The sequence below is a fragment of the Camelus bactrianus genome, chromosome 8 (genome assembly GCF_048773025.1).
Source record: "Camelus bactrianus isolate YW-2024 breed Bactrian camel chromosome 8, ASM4877302v1, whole genome shotgun sequence".
NCBI classification, from domain to species: Eukaryota; Metazoa; Chordata; class Mammalia; order Artiodactyla; family Camelidae; genus Camelus; species Camelus bactrianus.
Window position 1 is genome coordinate 30,141,548 of NC_133546.1, and position 20,706 is coordinate 30,162,253.

Consider the following 20,706-nt stretch of genomic DNA (forward strand, 5'->3'; position numbering starts at 1 on the left):
GTTAAGTGAACTCCTTACTTTTTCCCACCAAATTGTTGTTAGACTGAATATTCCCCTATTTAGTACCTGTTCAGTTGATCAACTTTAAAAACTGATCTTTGTTCCCACTGTACTTTATTATAAGGCACTGTAAACAGAATAATGCATATGAATATGAAAATGTTATTTTATATAATAATTTGCAACATTAAAATGTCTTTATAAATTTTATTAGGAAAACTATGAGGATAATACTATGAAAAGAATGGGTAAAATTGAGAGATTTTTATGTTTGACTGAGTCCTCACAGGTGGGCTAATTTTGGGTAGTAATGAGTTCCGGGCAATAAATGAGTTCTTGAGTTTTTTTGTTTGTTTATTTCTAGATAAATATGTTTCCTCATTTACCCTTAACAATTCATATGGTTATTCTTCACAACAAATCTTCTTCTGGGTACTACTTCATTACCAAATCAATTTTTAAATGATCTGATTTATGGAATAAAAATTCAATCATGGTTGATTTATCCTATTACTTTTACGGCCATGCCATTCTCCACATATATAATGCATTCTTAATTAATCTATTTAATCCAACACTTAAATTGGAGGATGTTAAGGATGAGGGAGAAGTTCTGACCTTTACTTTTGAACAATTTTGAGGAATTTGGAGCAAAGAAGTCATAAATATAAATTATGTTGCTAAAAAGAGAGTAGATCATGCTTATTAGTGAGTTTTTAACTTTTTTAACCAAGATTGAAATCATCTTTCAGTTCTAACATAAACTCTATCTCAAGAGTCATTTCTAAGGGGGAGGGTACAGCTCAAGCACTGAGTGCAAGCTTAGTATACACAAGGCCCTGGGTTCAATCCCTGGTACCTCCTCTAGAAGTAAATAAATAAGTAAACCTAATTACCACCCCCCCCAAAATGTATTTTTTAAAAAGTAGTCCATAATAAAAAGTTAAAAAAAAGGATCAGCTCTTACAAAAAAGTCATTTCTGAGCAATCCAATCAAAACTATTTTGTTGTTGTAGTAAAATATGTAGCGTTAATCACAAAGTATTTGTTGAGCTCCTTTTATGTGACAAGAACTATCCTGTCCTATAAATCTCAAACATCAGTCTCCTTTAAATCAATAGGTTTAATTTGGGATCTGAGAGGTAGAACTAAAAGTCAAACAAGCACAACAAAGAAATACAAGAGATTACTTTCAGAATCAGATGCTATTTCTTTAGCAGACTTATCACTTACATCTTAAGCTGAACTACAGGTATTCTTGGCAACTGCATGAAACAATTTAAAAGCTTCTCCGAGCTAGAAACAGAAAGACAGTATAATGTTGTAGAAAATAAGCATTGTTTTATAAAGACCAAATCACATGAGATTAATTTAGTAATGCTCAGAGACAAAACTGCAAACCTTAATGGTAACGCGGGAACAGTAGTCAGGCCAAAGCCAGATCCTCAGGGAACTTTACAGACGGGAAGTGAATTGCTTTTGGAAGCTGCACTATCTATTTCAGACCACTAGGGTAACCTTAAGTAAATGACTAGTTCAGCGTTCCAATAGCATTTAGTTTACTAAACCAGTAAATTATTCCAACTCTGAAATACTCAAACTGTTTCTGAATAGCTGTAGACTGATGCAAATCAGCATGACTCCCTCTAGTTCTTTTGTTCCTGCCTAGTTCCACGCTTAAACAAATGCCCTAAAACCAGGCATTAACATGTGCAAAGCATTTTGAAAATAAGACCGCTGCCTAGTAGAGTTCTATGGATGCCTCACATAATTCTCTGAATATCTAGAATGGAGTGGGGGTGGGGAATTAACACTTGATTGTGACAATTGTGCTAAATACTCACGTATGAGGGAAAAAAAAACATTTTCAAGATTGCTGTTGAGGAATTAACTCATAGTCGAGACTAACCCAGCAAGACCCTGTGGGGCCTTCCTAGGACAGACCCCTCTCCCCATGTCCTCTGCCTGCCTCTTGCCTGCAGAAAAGCTGTAGTCTCCCAGGCCCTCCTGAGTCACAAAAGCCTGGCTAAAGAATTAATGATTGAAAGGATGTGAACATGAAGTGACAAAAATAACCATCGGGTACAGGAGAACTGGTAAGAATTTAAACAGTAAATCAGCCATATGACTGTCAGAGAATCTTTAGTTCCTCCCTAAAGTACCAAGTATCTGATGCACATTTTCTGAGTTGTTTTAAAGATACTAAAACTTTCACCAAATGTAAGGAGTTGACTACTTGATGACCATGAGCACAAAGCCCCCAGACCTACTGGAGCCTGAGGACTAATAATGTTAACCCCTGTGACACCACCATGTTTGTTCACTATTAACCAGAGAATTGTGCACAAGCTGATCACACACCCTGCAACTCCCCTCCCTCACCTTGCCTTTAAACATGCTTCCCTGAAACCATTGAGGAGTTTGGGTCTTTCAAGCATGAGCTGCCCCATTTTCTTTGCTCGTCCCTGCAGTAAACCTTGCTTAGCTCCAAACTCTGACATTTTGGTTTGTTTGGCCTCACTGTGTGTTGGGCACACAAACTTGGCATTCGACAAGAAGATCATGGAAATCTTTTAAATGAACGGTATAAAAAATGTGTCGACTTTTTCTAGGCCTCATCTATTACCCACACACACAACCATATTCACTTATATATTCCTCATTACTCCGCAAAGAACTGTAGTTGATAAATATGTTTCTTAGGATAAAAAGTATTCCTTTGCTAAACTGGCTAGTGTTTCTTGAGTTTAATAACAATCAGGCAGGGCTCTATGTTAGTAAAGTGTATCCTAAGTGAGAGCAGTTTTATTATTTGGGGCTAGGTTCCCCCAAAAAAGGACGACTGGCATGTGGCAGTTTCATTATAACAGAATACGCACAACACATCTCCCTTCTGTTAGAAGTAGACTTATAACCAAGTAACTTGGAAAATGTTTTCAAATCGGTTATGTAAACATTTAGAAAAAGCTAATAGCACCTAATAAATATTTTTTCAACTTAGGAATTAACACTAAAAAAAGCAGAGGAGGGATTATGTACCTGCAGCTTCCTGGTCATGGATGCAAATGAAATTCAGTATCTAAGCAGATGTACTAGTGTTTCTGTCAGATTCTGGCAACGACTCTGATTCGAACAGCAATTACTAGTAAAGAATTTAGCCTCAACTATTTAGAAAAGTGGCTTTATTGGATTTATAAACAAGGACCTACAATTTTCCATTTCCTTAGCAAGATATTAAATCAACCAAGCTAAGCATGTCATCATGACTATAATTTACATGATGTGACATGACAGTTAAGATGTACTGTGGTAATTTGTGAGAGCTTGCAGTATTATTGTAGTATCAAAAATTTATATGGTTCAGTTATTAAGGCGAATTGTTTCATTCATACTAAGAAATCTGACAGTAAACCACCAAGGGTTTCCACATTACATTAAAAAATGTCTTCCATATTCAAACAATTTGCACACCCCGTTACCATTATTTTGTTCACTGAATGGAAACTGAAGCACAGGCAAGCACAGCTTTTTGATGTGAAAATAATCTGTGGGGGATATGAAGTGCTTCATTGTGGGTGGTTACAAGAAGCAGTTCAGCCAGGATAAGGGAAGTTATCTTTGGGAACCAACAACCAGGAACAGGATGTCCAAATTCTTTGCTCTGATGCTATTTAATATCCCATTTGCTTGCTTTCCTTCTGTCACTTTGATTTTCAGCCAACGGAAAGAAAAAGCATATGACCAAAGAAGAAATGATGGAAAATATGGCAAAGAATAGTCTATTAAAAAAAAAAACTATCTTTAAGTAAATTTCAACACTATAAGAAAAGTAAGACTTTTGAAACCGATCCAATTTTGACCCATGGCTCTTCTTTAAACTCCTCAGAGCAGGAAGAAAAAAAAAAAAAAAAAAAGACAGTTTATGGGGTTTTGTTTTTTAGGTTTTTTTTTGGTTTGTTTGTTTTTTTTTTCTTGCAATTTTAAGCTGCAGACATTCAAGTTGCATGTGCTATTTCATTCTTGTCAGGGATTCAGGAAGTTCCTAAATAGAACAGGATAGAATGACTTCTTGTTATAGGGCTTTGAAGTGAAAATTTAATTAGTTTTATTACACCTAGAAAATTTTATGCAACATACACTGTCTCTTTAAAAATACATATTCACTGAAAACCTGTTTTATTCATTTAAACATTTTTCATAATGGCATTTAGAACCCTATGAAAGTAAGAAACAGGCCATAAATTAAAATTTTTTTCAATCAGCTGAAGCCATCAGTTCCCATTCATATGGACTAGTAAGTTTCTCTATCGCAATATTCACATGCCATGCAAGAGGATCACTATTAATATATTTTTATCTGTGTAATCAATGAAGATTTCTTCAAGAGTAACACTTTACTTTTTTGGGTGAAAACTAGGCTTAAATAGAATCAATTTGCTAAGGGATGTTTCTGTGACCGTCACAATTTCTGGTGTGATTAGGGAATTTAACTGTTACCTGATGTATTAAATTCCACAGAACAAGCAGGTATTCCCATTCAGAATGACTATACCAAATTTTGTTTCCAATAAATTGTTTAACAAAATAAAACAAAAGGAAAAAAGCCACGGCAACTATCTAGATACAGTTAATCCACAACAAGGAGGGGAAAAGCACCTGCATTTCTGAAATTGCTACATTTGTTTATCTGTGTATGTTTTTATACGTGTGTGAGTGGGTTTTAAAACAAACGTGTGCTTTCAATCTGACACTTCTTTTAGGGTAATTCTCTTTCTGAGCTCCAGGAAATATGGTGTTTATATAAGCTTCATGGCAAGTATTAAATTAGTTATGTAATAAATTTCATTTCCAATTAACATCCAGACAAGGTAGGAAAAGTAGCTCTCTTGCAAATCAGTTTTGAAATGAAATAGAAACAGATGAGAAAAACTTCACTAAGTATTCCACCATAGACAACTCTAGAAAAAGTTATTACAGAAAACATACCTTTTTAATATCTATATTTCTTTTAATATCTATAATTTTTCTGCAAAAAAAATGCCCTAGAGGCTTCACTAATTTATTTGTTCATTCAAAAATTTGACACAGAACAGCAACTATGTAGAGCTGTATGAAGTAGGGATGCCATGACCGAGGGGGCAGGGTGGAAATGTCCAATGTAATCTGACTCAGTTGCTTCCAACAATCCAAGACAGTATATACTTGATCTTACCTTCCTTTAAAGAAAGACTAAATAAAACCCACTCACCTTATTGATCAATTAAAGCAAAGTAGCAAGAAGGAACACCGTCTGGACTTACTTTGTTTCCCAGGTATGGAGCTGGCGCGCTCCAGTAGTAGTCCTGTGGCAGGGCTCCTCTGGCCTCCAGGCTGCTGAAGCTGATCTGCTGAGGTGGATCTAAGTCATCACGCTGAGGAGCCACTCGCACGCGGCCAGAAATGTCAGTCAGATACCAGCCACTCATGTCTTGTATCTTAAAGGAAACATACAATCATCCTTACTTAGGAAAACAAATCCACTTCTCTTCTCTTTCATATTCCTGAAGCGTTCATTTTCTTTTTAATTAAAAAAAGCTATTAAAGTTTAGAAAAATATGAAAGTTGTGAATATCATTAAACTTATCATAGATACTCTATTGTAGGTACTCGTTTTTTTCCTTGATGTTTCTAGGAATTTAGTTGGTACTATATAGTAACCTGTTTTTAGAATGCTTTTTGAAAAATTATGATTCCAAATACTTCTTTCTCAAAAATGGAAACTTATTCAAAATTACACATGATGTTATATAAATTATCAAACAGCTGAACTTTGAATTTTGTATTTTTTACTCCACTAGTAATTTCCTGTTGCTTATGAAAAGAATTATTTCAAAAGGTGTTACATATGTATTTATAAAGCAGAGGAAGAAAAAAAATAAGATATGAAAGGTGGCTTTTCATTCAGTGTTTCCTTCCTTTCCACGTATTTAAATTTCAACTTTGAGGCTTAAGGACATTTAAATCCACCAGCTCACAATACTGTACCTATTTCCCTCCATAAGGTCAGAAGAGTTGTAGGAACTCCTAGCCAAGATCCGTGACCCAGAAAAGGAAAGAGCCTTTAAGGAGGAATTAGGGAATACATGATGATTTGCTTTTCCATGTTTATACTCCAGCCATAGGTGGGCATACGGCTACAATTCTAATTCAAACCATCCTACCTAGTCAGGACAAAACACGGAACACTGCGGTTTGTGGTTATCAGGGACCCCCCAGATGTGTGTGAGCTGCTCAGTGTTGTGGGTGATGGGGAGCAGAAATGCAATGGTAATAATATGAGGATGACATTTTTTTAAATGTCTTCATGTAGAGATCATTTGATTCTATATCTCCCAAAGCTGTGGAATTGCTGGGACTGCCCTGGTCAAAAGGGAGACCAGGTCAAGCTTTTTGGACAGCCAGCCAACAAAACACACATTACTTTCTTTTCTTCCCTTTCCAATGTCATGCATCAGGCATTCTGAGACAGCCCAGTGAGATTCAGAGGAAGTTCATTCCAGAAGACTTACTGAAATGCAAATATCATTGGACCTAGTTTCTGAAGAACAAGGCTGGGTGCCACCTTGGCTCCTCTGCTAGCCATAAAACTTAAGCACATTAATGGGGCAATCTAGAGGGTGAGGTGAGACTCTACAAACAAAAGGAGGAAGTTAGACTAGATGTCAATTTGCTGTTGGTTCTATGAAATCTGCTCCAAAAGTAATGCCTATGATCAAGTATGTACAGATTGAAATTTAGATATGAGAGTATAATCAGAAACTACTCATAATATTTCAACAGGACAGACTGGGAGTTCGAAATTTGTAGAGACTGACAGGTATATACAGAATAGATAAACAAGATTACACTGTATAGCACAGGGAAATATACACAAGATCTTGTAGTAGCTCATGGTGAAAAAGAATGTGACAATGAATGTATGTATGCTCATGTGTAACTGAAAATGTGTGCTCTACACTGGAAATTGACACAACATTGTAAACTGAGTATAACTCAACAAAAAAAATTAAACCATAGGAAAAAAAGAAAAAAGAAACTACTCATAATATTCCAGACTTGACTTAAAGGCAGTACAGGCAGCAAAAAATATTTCATAGCTGTATTAAGGATTAATTAGCTGATTAAAATTGAAAGGCAGGAGCAGTGTTTGGAAGACAGTTTACTAAAATAGTGATCTTTGTAATACACAACTTTGATCATATCATTCCTCTGCTAAAATCCTTCAATGACTCTCCAAGGATAAGGACCCAACTTCTTAGCAAACTCAACCCTATATGGTATAGTGTCTCATTCCCTCTTTAGGTTTCTCTTTCTTCAGCCTGTTTCCTGCCACCCTGTACCCTTAAGTGCTGTCAAGCAAGCTATTCGAAATTCCCCAAAGGTCTCATTCTCCTCTCTTACCTCTTCTATAAAGGAGACAAACTACCATCTGTGAAGGGTTGAAAAGGCAGAGGGAGTGTGACGGGCAGTAGAGGAAGGAAGGTAAACAACATGTTTATGTTTATTTTAGAGGAGGAATACACCAGTAACTACTAAACAGGTCATAATTTAAACCTTTTGAAATCAATTAAGAATAAAGGTATTGTTCAAATTTACTGTGTCCTTTTAATAAAGAAGGGGTCCTGGCAACTAAAGGCTGGTGGGTAATATGTATGACGTATATAGATGTTAAAGGAGTTCTTCTTAAAGTGTGTACCAAAAACACTGGTGAGTGAAATATGTAGTTCATATCACAATCTGATGTTTTTTTCTGTTGAATCCCTTGAGGCTAAAACAACATTAACTCCATTACCACTTCACCTACTAGTCATGGATACTGAAAAGGATGGTGTTGGCTTACTCCAAGAGGTTCCAGTCTACACACTGGTACCAATAAAACCTTAAAGGCTTTTGTCAAAGAGACACAAATAGCATTTGAAAGAAAATTCCATCACTTCTTCATGATACCTTTAAGTAGAAGCTCACTACAAGAAAGAACAATTTTTTTGGTTTCTTAGAGAAAGACAACAATAGCAAGAAGCCCCGTGGAGCAGACGTAGGAGTCAAAGGCTGTTGCTTACATTGCCGTAGGTCCAGTAGGAGCTCTGACATCTGTTGGAAAGCCCTGAACAAAAACACTCGTCACAACCCTTGTGATTATCCTCTTGCAAATTGAAGAAGCCGGATTTGCAGCGACTACAATCTCCTCCTTCGACATTTTCCTGTAAATAGAGAGGTGGATTCAAAATGGAGAATTTTCTCTATTTCTGTTGAAGAAAAATATATGCCATATATTCTTCATTTTACCTCTCCACCTTATTTAAAGTATAATGATATTTTTTAAAAACTTCTCAAAAGCTTCTTATTAAGCTATATCCTGTCCTAACTAGTCACACTGACAGGAAAGAATATTGGATTCTAACCTACCGCGGTAAAAGTTACAATTTGATCTTCATCGATGTCAAGAGTCCAGAGTAAATGTCATGATAAATACAGCAATAAATAAGACTTTTAGTTTACTGCTTACTGTACTATGTTGGGGAACTTCTTCCTCTTAGAATGCATGATAAACGATAAAATGAAAGATATTATGCTAATACATGGATGTGTAATAGAACATTGGTATTATGCAGATGGTAAAAATACTTTTCACATTAAAATATGAAAAATACATGTCTTTGAAGCAAGCATAAGAACCTGACCAGTAGAGAAACTGGAGCGAACAGTCATATTATTTCCCTGATGAGACGCAGTAGAAAAGGAGGAAAGTTTTCCCTGGTCAATTTTCACAGTGTTTCCTCCAACACATTGGTATAGCCAGTTAATTATATAGCAATATTATAGGAAAAATAATTCTCATTCGGTGACTGCTCTCCAGATTGGTTTCATTAATCCTAGGCTCAATATACTGAAAAATTATTTGTTTATAGGTAGACCTATAATGTGGATTCAAGCCAGGGAAAGCTGACTATATAATGAAAAACTTGGAAGGGTGTAATGTCTCAATTTAAAGAATGGTTAATCTTGACCAATGTCTAAATGAAAGTTCCCTACCTCCCAGGAAACAGATTCTCAATATTTCTTACACATGAATTTGCTCCACATTCCCTTTTCCTTGAATTTACTTATTACTTCAACTCTGAAGCTTTCCTTTTCCTTAAAAAACTAATTTGTCTCTCAAGGGTGTTACCATAGCCCTTTATACATTGCTCTATTATAACCACAAAAAGTATTGCTCTATCTTCTAAGATTATTCTCTCTGGCTATATATCATAAACTATTCAGAGGTAGAAACCCTGTCTTACCTTTAAAGTACCAGGAAATGACAGGGTTCCTGGTACAACACTGGGTACTAACTTAATGAAATTTTATTAAGTTTAAGTGAATCTCTTGGTAGTTGTGTTTTGCATGCATAAAGAAGTGCTATGCACCTAGTAGATGTTTCATAAAAACATTTTTGAATAAACCAAGATTGAGCAGAAGATAAGAGTGATACAATCTGAGAACATAGGGGGAAAGTAGAAGAGGAGAGAACAATAGCATGAAAAAATACAGAAATTTGTAAGAATGAACAAATAAAGTTCTCCTTGTATCCAAGAGAATAATTCATTTGAAATTTACTTTTGAACTCTTAATTTCTATGACCTATTTACAACCTCAACCATTTCTACATTGTCTGGAGCCTAAACAAAGAGATGTCTCTAGACCCATTTGACATGTCATAATTTACTATCCTAGTATGTACACAAATTGAATGACTGCCACTGATATTCTTGCTAGTTTTTATTTCTAAGGTAAATTTCAGACTTTTTGAGATGCTAGATGTCAGCAAAACTAATCAAACTAATTTCAGACCTATGGTGATGAATCCCCAAAACCCTGAAGTTGAGAGCATCTTCAGAAGAGTGCACAGGCAGGAAAGATGAAACATATCTATAATAATTATAATTTAGCTTATCCCTTTGAGAACACCGTACAGCTGTCCTGGTACACTGTGTTCTTATGTGCTTGGTCTAATCTACTTTCATTTACTCTAATTTGAAAGCTTGTAATACCATTTTTCTGAGATTCAGACTAAATTCAACAATTAGTAACTTTTAGACATTAGTTACATTTTCGCCTGGTAACATAACCCTGAAAAAAATTATGATTAAATAATTGCCATATTCAACTTAATTTAATAAACTGAAGAATCACATTAGGGTAGAAATTTTAGGGACTATAAAGATGTGTGAGTCAAGGTCTCTGTCTTTAAAAGCCAACATCTAGAGTTGGGTACAAAGACACATTTACAAGCAACTATACTGCAAGGTGGAACATGAAAAGTGCATCTCAGAAACTAATTCTGGGAACATAGGGGAGAAAGGGCTAGGTTCTGCTATGAAGGCTTGAGAAGGCTTTATGACAGAAGTGGAATTTGACCTAAACCTTGGAGCATGGTGTAAAAATTTGACCTGTTGGAGGAGACTATTCTGAATAGAGACCTATGTTAGCAAAGATATTGGGAATAAGAAATAATTCAATAATAGCATGTCCATTCATTATTTACTCTTTCAAAACAAATGTACTCAATATTTCCTGTATGCTAGAAAGTTCATTTGGTACTTAGGTTTCAGGGCCCCTGACCTCATATTACATATCTTTAAGGTTACCCTAAGAGATATGGGTCTTGTCCCTTAGGAATTGACTAAGTCATTAAAAGTTATTGAGCAGGAGATAAATCAACAGAACTATACTTGAGGCACTTAAGCTGGCAATAGCAGGTAACATGTTCATGAAATGTGAGACTCTGTAACAAAGAAATCTTTCAATACTATATGATGCAGTAAAGGGTTAGTTCAGTGGGCTTGGAGTACTCAAAGGCTACACATTCTAAATTGAAGACTGTCACTTGACCAGCTCCTGAGAGGTAACCTGTAAATCCTTGTAATATCTTGCCTGATTAGAGTGTCTTTGTATACCATGTCTATACCATGCTTTTTCTTTAGTGAATATAGCTTGTAATCAGATTGAGCTAGGGTCATTCAATTCAAATGTTCTTGGTTCTGATTTTTCTCAAGGTCTACCACAGTCAAATATTAAGCCAACACTAAATAATAAATATGGTGGATAGCATACTTACTTATATGCGTGTCCTTATGGACTGGTTAAAGAGCATTTTGAGGCTGGTAGGAAAATGAAGAATTGGGGAGAACATCTTATTAACTCACCAGAACTCTGCTTTCTGGACATGTGTCAATATGTATAGAATTAATTAGTTATATCAGGTTCTACTTCCTTTTTCGTTTCCTAATTTCCCTTGAGAGAGTATATATATAAGTAATTTCTTATTTAAGGATTGTGTTTCTAGAGTTCTCTTAAAATATATTTGTTTTAAAACAATGATAACTAGAGAACAGTATAGTTTAATATTTAACATATTTCAGATGTTTTAGAGTGGTGCGATTCAAACACAGAAGCATGGTGTTCCAGGACTTTCATTGTACCTTCACAGAGACAGAGGTCCCCCACCTTCTAGTAGTCTGCTAAAACACACCATCTTGGCAGCTTGGGTCTCAATTCTGTCTATGGGTTTCCAGGAGTATAAATGCTTTCCCAAAACTTATCTGTGACTTATCAACAACTGTCACCTATGAAGCAGTCTCTGATTGTATTCCTAATTCTTTTTCAGCTTGAGAATGAGAATGAACCATTTGCTTTATGGGTAGGTTATTTGAATACTTTAATTTTCTTTACTATCAATATCAAATTATTAATAAATGCTCTGTATATTATTTCTCATAGTTTCTTTAGTCTCTACTGTTATTCATTCACCAAGTCATAGCTGAGCTACTGCATACAAGGCATTACATGAAATGCCAGAGGGGATATAAAAAAATGCTCTCAAGAGCATTATAGCAAAGCAAGTAAGAGTATGGACAAATAAATACAGCACAGTGCAGTAAGAAGTCACTGCCCTAAGAGGGATACTGAGTACATGCTCTGGATCTAACACCAGATTTATCACCAAAGTGCTCCAACTCCTTGAAGGAAAATAAGACAGCTCAGCCACAAGGTTGAGAGAAAAAGATGTTATCCCAAAGTTTGCGTGATAGGATTAAAATAGGCCACAGCAGCACTGTTCTCCTAATTGGTATGTTTACAGATATAAGAATGCCTACCAAAGGTCATTTAAATCAATCAAATCCAAACAGTAAAACTATTGTTTTTGTTCTTTTCTTACCATTTATGCTATTAAGGTCTTTAAGGGCAAATACCTTATCATATAACTTGTCACCATCCAACTCAGTCTCTAAAGCACAGAAGTGAAAATAACTGATTCTAAATGCCTAATAATGAAGGCGAGAGTCTGCAACTTCTAACCCAAACATTATCTTAGTCATGAGATTTCTCTCTCTTTTAGCTGTTATTCTATCACTTCTTAGTATGGAACCACTTTCAAAAGCGTTGTTAACATATGATATAATAAAAATTTTAAAAGTCATTTTAACTGTTTATCTAAACAAAATGGGGTCCAATCTGTTCTCTCTCTCAGCATTTCAAATGGGTAGCTCTCATCAATCCAGTAATTTTAATATTTTATTTATTTAGAGTTCAATAGTGCTTCTTTCTAATTTGCAAATTTAATAATTATTTTTACACGTAAGCCTATGAAGTTGGTAATTTCCAGAATGCTCCAGACTTCCACTCTAGAGACAAACATTCCCTTATACCACCATACTTTCCTAAAAATGAATACTCTTGTCTCCTGGTTTCTAAACCATGATTCCAGTTGGCTATATTAACAAAAGTTAAATAGGAACAAATAAAAGTCATTATTTTTCCATTGTCAAAAATTAACCCATGTAATAAGTATTTTTATTCTCTTATATATTGTGATAATAAAAAGTGTCACTTCAGACCAGTGTTTCTCAACCTAGTTTTCATTATCATGTCCCTAAGGAGCCTCTGTAGTCATTTTTTTCATAATCATTCCTACTGTGAAATTTTAATTCTACAGATATACTGTATATGCTGATGCACTGTGTGAATATGTTGGCCTTATACATAAAGTGAATATGATATTTTTGTCCCTCAAGAACCAATTTTCATCCCCACAGGGACAAATGTGTGTTTTGGACACATATTTCTATTGAACATATTTAGCTGAGTATCTAATTAGGTATTTCGTGGCCTACCCTACAAAAAATGATAATAACTGCCTTTTTTTTTCTTTGATGCTCCTTTTCCCTAAAAACAAAGCTGCAGTAGAAAAATCTGACTAGGTTCCTTTTTTTTGAAGTCAGATAGCGTTGGGTTGACATCAGTTTTCTTTTTGCTATAGTTTCCTCAGCACAGGTTCTCTCTAGAGAAATAGAATCACAGTCATTTCCCTGTATTCTTCCTCATGAAGCTGCCTTCTTATAAATTAGGAACAACTGCAGCAGTACATGTTTAACTATGATGGTTGGCCGACTGGGAATTCTATTGACAAAGGTACCAGAAATATCTCCAGTGACATTTAAGTTATTTTTGTGATAATTGCTTCAGAAATTTTGCAGTCATGCCTGTTTGTTGGGGTGTTTGTAGTCAATTACAAATTTTCCTCTGTTATGGCCTTCATTCTAATACATCCCTAGTATTAAAAGAAGTTAACAAAAGGATAATTAGGTAATAAGCAGTATTTGTTGAGTGTTTACTCTTTAAATACAGTGTCCCAAGGCTATGTAATAAATAGCTGGTGGGTTAGAAAGACAGAGAGAAGAAAATAAATGAAAATTAGTTCTCACTTTTCACAACCTTAGCTTTCAGTATTAAAAATAATCTGATTAACATAATATTTTTGAAACTGTAGCTGTTGCAAGAGATAAACTCTGGCACGTACTTTTAATACTAAAAATTTTACATCTATAATTTAGATTTTGGATGAGATATATAAATTGAATGTCTTTTGTAAAAATGCCTGGGGTTTGAGCCTAATGAGTTAATGAGGTAATCATTCCTGTACATAAATGGAAAAGAGGGAAACTCAAACCAATAAAATGTTAGCACACACCATAAAAATCCCATTGGGGAAAAGAATGGAAACTTACCTCTACTTTAAAAAAATATATAAATAAACAAAAAATTAATCTAGCAGGTATTTATGATTATACTTTAAATTTGCACAGGGCTTCAACTTTATAATTACACCTACTGAGAGCTAGGTGGGAAAGATTTAATATCATTTTACAGACTAAGAAATGTGAATCAGTCAGTTTAAGCAACTGTCAAAGTTTCACACTATTTTTACTTTTCTTCTTTCCTTCTTTTTTATGCATGAGTCACTATGTTATCTTCGTATTTTTTAATGATGAATAAAATATACAGAATCAATGTCATCACAGGTGAGATAAACATTAAATGGATTGCAAAATGTGAAAAGATCATAAAGGAAAAGAAAAAGGTGTCAAGCGACTATGGCAGGAGAATGATTTATATTGGGTGAGCAAGGACGGCCTTGCTAAGTGGAACTGAGCCTTGAAAACGGCCTAGCTGAGCAAAGGCAAAACGTCAGAGTTAGGTTTTCCAAGCAGTCTGAATAAAATCTGTAACATTCCAGAATTAGAAAGAACTTGGTGACTCAAGAAATTAAACAAGATTGGAAGACAGTGGCTAAAGCTCAAGAACATTCTGGAGAGATAAACCAAGGTCAGATCACATAATTTTCTGCGCCAGTAAGGACTTACTGTAAAGTGTAATAAAAATCCCAAAGCAAAGCAAGATGAAAATACAGACTTTGATTTCTAGTCTTTTATTTCACTATTTATCTTTCTATCATAAGACTTTGATAAAAATAAAAGTACATGTTCCTACCTAGATCAAGGTCTAGTTATATTATTTATCAGAGCCTATAATTCAACTGACTTTGAGTAGATAACATGACACCCAACTTCAAAAGAGCCAATTTCTAGCATGTTGTACTTAAAATAAACAAATATCAAGAGTCAAATAGTATTTATATTTAATTGACTTGGCATAACTGAGATTGGCTTGTCTCTTGTAACTTACCAGAAGAGAGAGAAATTTAAAATTTTTTAAATAATGCATTAAAAATTAATAAATATTTTTGAGTCTTGAGCTGCACTGTTTTCATGTTTTGAAATATAATGAGGGTAACATTCAATAATATCATTATCTAAACAAAGATATACAGAAAATCTTCTGCGTAATGATAAAAGTAGTTGATATTGTATTAAGTAAAAATTTTATTCACCTCAAGAAATCCTTTTTTCTTTCAATTAAATAAATTTTAAATTTGGAATTATTTTAAAGCACCAGAAAAGTACGTGTAATATCATAATCATCCATTACCCACAACCTAGAGGTAAAAAGTACGAACATTTCCCTATGTGTGCTTTAGCTATATTTTTAAAGAAATAAAACTTAAGCACATTTGAATCTCACTTCACTTCCATCCTATTCCTTTTGGTCTTTCTCTAGAGTTAACTACTATTCTGAAATTAGTACACATCATATCAGTGTATTTACATTTTTTAATTTATATGTGTGTGTGTTCACAGAATGTACATAAATGATAACATAATGGCATTTGTTTTCTTCACTTCACCTGAAATTAATTTATCAGTGTTTTTACATGTAAGACCTGTTTCACTCATTTAAGTTGCTTCTTGTATCAGATTATATGAATATATTATAATTTATTTTTCTTATTTATGGATATTTAGATTTTTTATAATTTTTATTATAACAAGTCGGTCTATTTTGAACATCTTTTGTAAGCTTCTTTGTACATATTGTAAAAGTTTCTTTAGGGTAAGTGTCTAGATATAGAGTTGCTGGCTGACAGGCTTTTAACATCTTCAGTGATACTACATAATGCCATAATGGTCTCCTACATTGTGGTACTAATCATCCTACTAACAGGAGCAGTAAATATTTCCATTACCCCAGATTTTCACCAGCACTTGATATTAGCAGCTATCTACCCATTTAAAATATAATTTTATGATATTTCATAACCTTTAAAAAATTATCTCTACTTGAGAACATTTATTTCCAGGTACCACATAGTTTTGTTACTGTTCTAAATATATTTATTACATTTCCTAATTGGTTATCCCTAGTACATATAAATGCTGCTGCTTTTTATAGACTGATTCTTGTACTCTGCAATCCCTTGGGACTCTTCTGGGTTCAATATTCTTCTTACTAAAGTACACATCTCACTGGGCAGTTTTTTCAATGAAGTTGAACTGCTAGTGGTAAACACAATAATCTGATATTTGTCTCTAGCCTTATTATTTTAATCTTTGTCTTGACTGCTGGGTAAGTTTTCTACTATAAGTACTGGGGATGGACTTCTTTATCTTCTTCAAACTGAGGATATATAACTTTCTTTAATTTTTCATAATTCTTTACTCCATTATTTCTTGAATATTGTTTCTTCTCAATTTCATATGATCTCTTCTTTGGCAACTGCTGCTAGAATAATGTTACATTTTATCATCTATCAGCCATGCCACTTAGCATCTCATATTTTTATCTCTTTATGTCCCTACAACAATTTATAAGTAAGTTCCTTGGGTCTATATTTCTGATTTTCTATCCAGCAGTTTCTAATCTCTCGTTCAACTCATTCACTGAATTTTAAATTTCAATGACTAAATATATTTTTTATTTCTAGCAGTAAATTATATTGACTTTTTTCCAAACCTGCTCATTCTTTTAATATAGCGCCCTACTTTGTGTTACTTTTTCCTATTTGTTCTTTATTCTTTTATTTTCCAATCATGTTTTATGACTATACATTTTCTATATATTTTACTTCTGTGATTGATATTATAAATTATGCTTACATATTTTTAGGTTATACATTTTTTTCAGACTATTCTATTCTTTCCAATTCTTGGTGTACAAATATTCTGACTCTTGTGGCTTCTGGTTTCCTTTTGTAGTTATTTTCCTTCTGTGCAGTATACTGCTTTATGCTTTATGGTGGGTTCATAGTCAGTTGAGGCTATAGTTTCTTTCCTGTGGAAATATCATTTGCCTGACTTGTTGAAGAATTCCAGCACATAAAGGGAGAATAAAACCAATGCCATTCCCATGTGGCACACAAATTTGAAGATTTGACAGTGCACTAATTTCTACCCACCTAGAGCCCCAAAGGAAAGAGAATGTTTCCTAGCTGCTACTCCCATCTTGCAGGTGGAATTTACAAGTGCCTGCTTGTTTCACTGTCAGGGGGCATTTCTAGAGTCCAAGCTTAAGTGAATTCAGTTTCAATTTCCCTCTTTGAGTCCAAATCCTAGCGTTGTCTTAGAGAAGCCATTAAAACTCTAAACTTTAATCCTCATCTTAGGACTAAGATCACCTTCCATCCCGTACCCCATGATTTCAGTTGCACGGTTTTGCTTACGTTTATGCTTAACTTAGGCTTTGTTCTTTGGTCTGACATCTAGGAAATTTCCTTTCTTTCCTGAATCTACATGATTACAAATTTATTTCCTCTGTTCTATCCAGAATACTTGTATTTAAAATGGCAGAAATGGGACTGGTGTCCATTTTTCACAGTACAGCATTTTACTAGAACATCAGTCATTTAAAAATTTTAATAGAAATAAATTTAGGCCCAAGACTTTATGACAAAGTACTTTCTTAAAATGTTCACAAACTTTTGTAAGTTACTTCCTTCTGATTAAAATTATGGAAAACTGTTACATATTACAGTATAAAATAATACACATGCAAATGTTTACTGGTTAGTACACATTTTGGAGATGAACGCTTATATAGATGTCATTTTATTTGAATTTAACTCTCTAGTATCTTAGCTTGTCAATAAAGTTTTACATGTTAAATGGCATTCTGATCTATGTTGTTTTGAATAATCAGCTGACATTTCTATGTCAAATATTGTTTTTGTGAAACATGCATATAATTCATGATTTTTAAAATTATGTAGATATTTGATAACACTTGCTTTCTGTTAAGTTTTACCCTAAAAAATTCAGTTTATAAGAGTTTATAGCCATCTATTTAAAATATCACTTAGTTGAAAGGTAACTCTTTTAATGATGCTTACATAATTTTTCATTCTCCTTCAAGTGACTTTGTAGGAGGCAATTTTCTTATTAGGATTACAATCACTCTTGGTACAATGTTGAGGCAGGCAGAGAGCAGGTGATGGCTCAAGGAACTTTCCCTTGGAGCTCTGCTAATGGCCACAACTCTCCTGTTCTAGTCTTTCTGGCTGCATTTATCAAAGAAAATAAATGTAGCCTGCATCCCTCGTGTGTTTGTTACTCTTTCCTTGCAAATACCCGGCATCTCCTTTCTATGAATAGTATGTCTACAAAAACACTTCCTTTCTTTTTCTCAGTTTGATTTCCTTTATTCTAGACATTCAGGAGGTTTCTCTTTCATTTTAAGCTCAGCTTTGCCTGTCCTTTATTTGAACAAGTGATAAAGGTTAGAGATTTCTGTGGAGTTTTGGAAAAGGAATAAAGCACACACAGGGAATATATTTGGTAAATATTACAGAAAATGCACTAAGCCTATAGGATTTCCCCCAAAGACACACAGGATGAAGAAGAGTGACATCCTTTACAAAGTGATCACCCACAGACTACTACACAATGTAGGTTGACAAGTGCAAGTTTTCATTTCAGATAATATTAATATAAAAGGTAATAGGTCTAGTTAATATATTATATTTCAGTACATGACAACTCTTTACATGTACTGTGGACTTTCTGCCTATTTATGTAGACAGTTTTACTGTTTTGGTGGTCCAAGATAGGTACCTAAATTTCCCTGATATAACATATACTTATTATATAATTATTCTAATATTTAGCTTCATATTTCAGATATTCTTTTCCCAATAAATATATACTCAACATCAACACTAATATTTACTTCTTATTTTATGGTTGAATGTTTGTATACATGTGCACATCCATATAACAACTGTAAGCACATGATTTATAGCTGCCTAGGTAAGACTAATGCATTAATAAAGGAAAGATTCTTAATAAGGTTTCATCTATGATTGAGAAAAAGGAAAAAAAGAAGTAACATTCATTTTTACATCAGTATGGAACGCTAACTTTTTCAGTGGAGTGTTATTCTCTCAGCTAATGTAGCTAATACTGTCTGATCTGAACATTTTGGAACTGATTACTATAGCTAGAGGAAATCAGTTTTATCATTTTAGACTTGTGCTTGCCTCTCTGTTTCCTCAATGTATATAAGCTGCAGGTGTAATGCATCCCTTGGTGCTAACATGATGAGCTATTATCTGAGTGTATACAAGAAATAAAGTTGCATTTCTGAAAGCAGTGGGAAGAAATATTGAGCATTTAATCAATTCTGCCAGGGTTTCTCACATATTTAGTAATTAAACAGAGGAGTTTGAACATGGTATTTTCAGATCTATCTGGGTTCAAACTTCAGAAGATTATTTAAAAATCTAGAAAAAAACCTTGACAATTATTTTCAGGATTAGATACAAAGGTAAAGTAGATTTGAGTGTATACCTGTTTCAAAGGGTTGCGAGATTTAGTGTTGTATATTTTTAAATTAACAGACTAGAAAGGTAATGGGGGAAAAGTGTTTTTGTTACAAAATAACACATTTTTAAGGTCACATATCTTCTGTGTATTTGTAGGTTTTTAAACAAATGGCATGTGTCTTGTTACCATAAACCTGGTTCTAAAGACACTTATAGGTGTACCACAAATAGAATAGAGAGTGGACATTTACAAAAGTTATTCCAATTGCTTAATGCCAGCAGACATAAGAGAGAAGTCAAGGGAAATGACCTTTGGTCTTACAAGTGAGACATTACTGGAATAAACAACATACCTTGCAGTTACAGGGTCCAAAACAAGGGTCCTCATTGGTGCTTCCTGCACCACTACAGTTACAAGGTTTGCAGTCTGGGTAGCCAGTGTAGCCCCTGGCACACCGATCACAGCTCACCCCTCTGAAGCCAGGTTTGCAATGGCAGGACCCAGGCGCCAGACCTAACGGAAGATGAGACATGTATCAATATTTTCTAACTGACTCATAAACCGCCTTTGACTATCACAAGATGGGAAACTACTTTGGGAGTAAAAATATGCTGTATTGTTGCTGAATCACCATTACATCATATACTTGTATTTCCACTTTTCTATTTTTTATCCCTTTTCAACAACAAAATACCATTTTAAACTCAAGGAGGAAGTTAAATCATACTACTAAAAACAATATGATTTAGTTGATATCATAAAAAGATAAGGGACCATAAAATGAAAAATGACATCAATAATTCACCATCTTAGTGTTAAAACTATCATTTTTTTTAATCTTTTAAGATTTAAGACTAAGGATAAATAGATAATCCTATAGTTTTGTGAAGAAATCAGGTAAGCTAAACTGTGCCAAAGAAACATTACCAGTCTTTTAACTCAAAAGTCTTTGGGGTGGTGGGGGAAAAGCCTGTATTATAGCCATGATTTATTTTAGTCTTTCCAAAGACGAGAAGAATCCCCTCTTAAAATATAAAGAAACAGTTTCAGATATATTCTATGAATTTCCTACTTAACTTTGGCAAGCAACTTTCCTGAAAGTAGCTACTAAATGTTTTACATCAAGGAGTTATTTTGACATTTGATTTCTTAATGTTTGGATTTCATTATGAACTTCAATCCTCAAATA

At 34.1% G+C, this 20,706-nt stretch overlaps 1 protein-coding gene across 1 annotated transcript in view; it reads right to left on the reverse strand.

Moving 5' to 3' along the window:
* Window positions 1–20,706, reverse strand: part of LAMA2 (laminin subunit alpha 2) — a 516,774-nt gene that overhangs the window by 281,403 nt on the left and 214,665 nt on the right. Inside the window, exons 10-12 of the mRNA XM_045524726.2 lie at window positions 19,870–20,030; window positions 8,100–8,240; window positions 5,301–5,474 (exon numbers count right to left, since the gene is read on the reverse strand). Coding sequence (XP_045380682.1) covers window positions 5,301–5,474; window positions 8,100–8,240; window positions 19,870–20,030 — 476 coding nt within the window. The remainder of the gene's footprint in view (window positions 1–5,300; window positions 5,475–8,099; window positions 8,241–19,869; window positions 20,031–20,706) is intronic.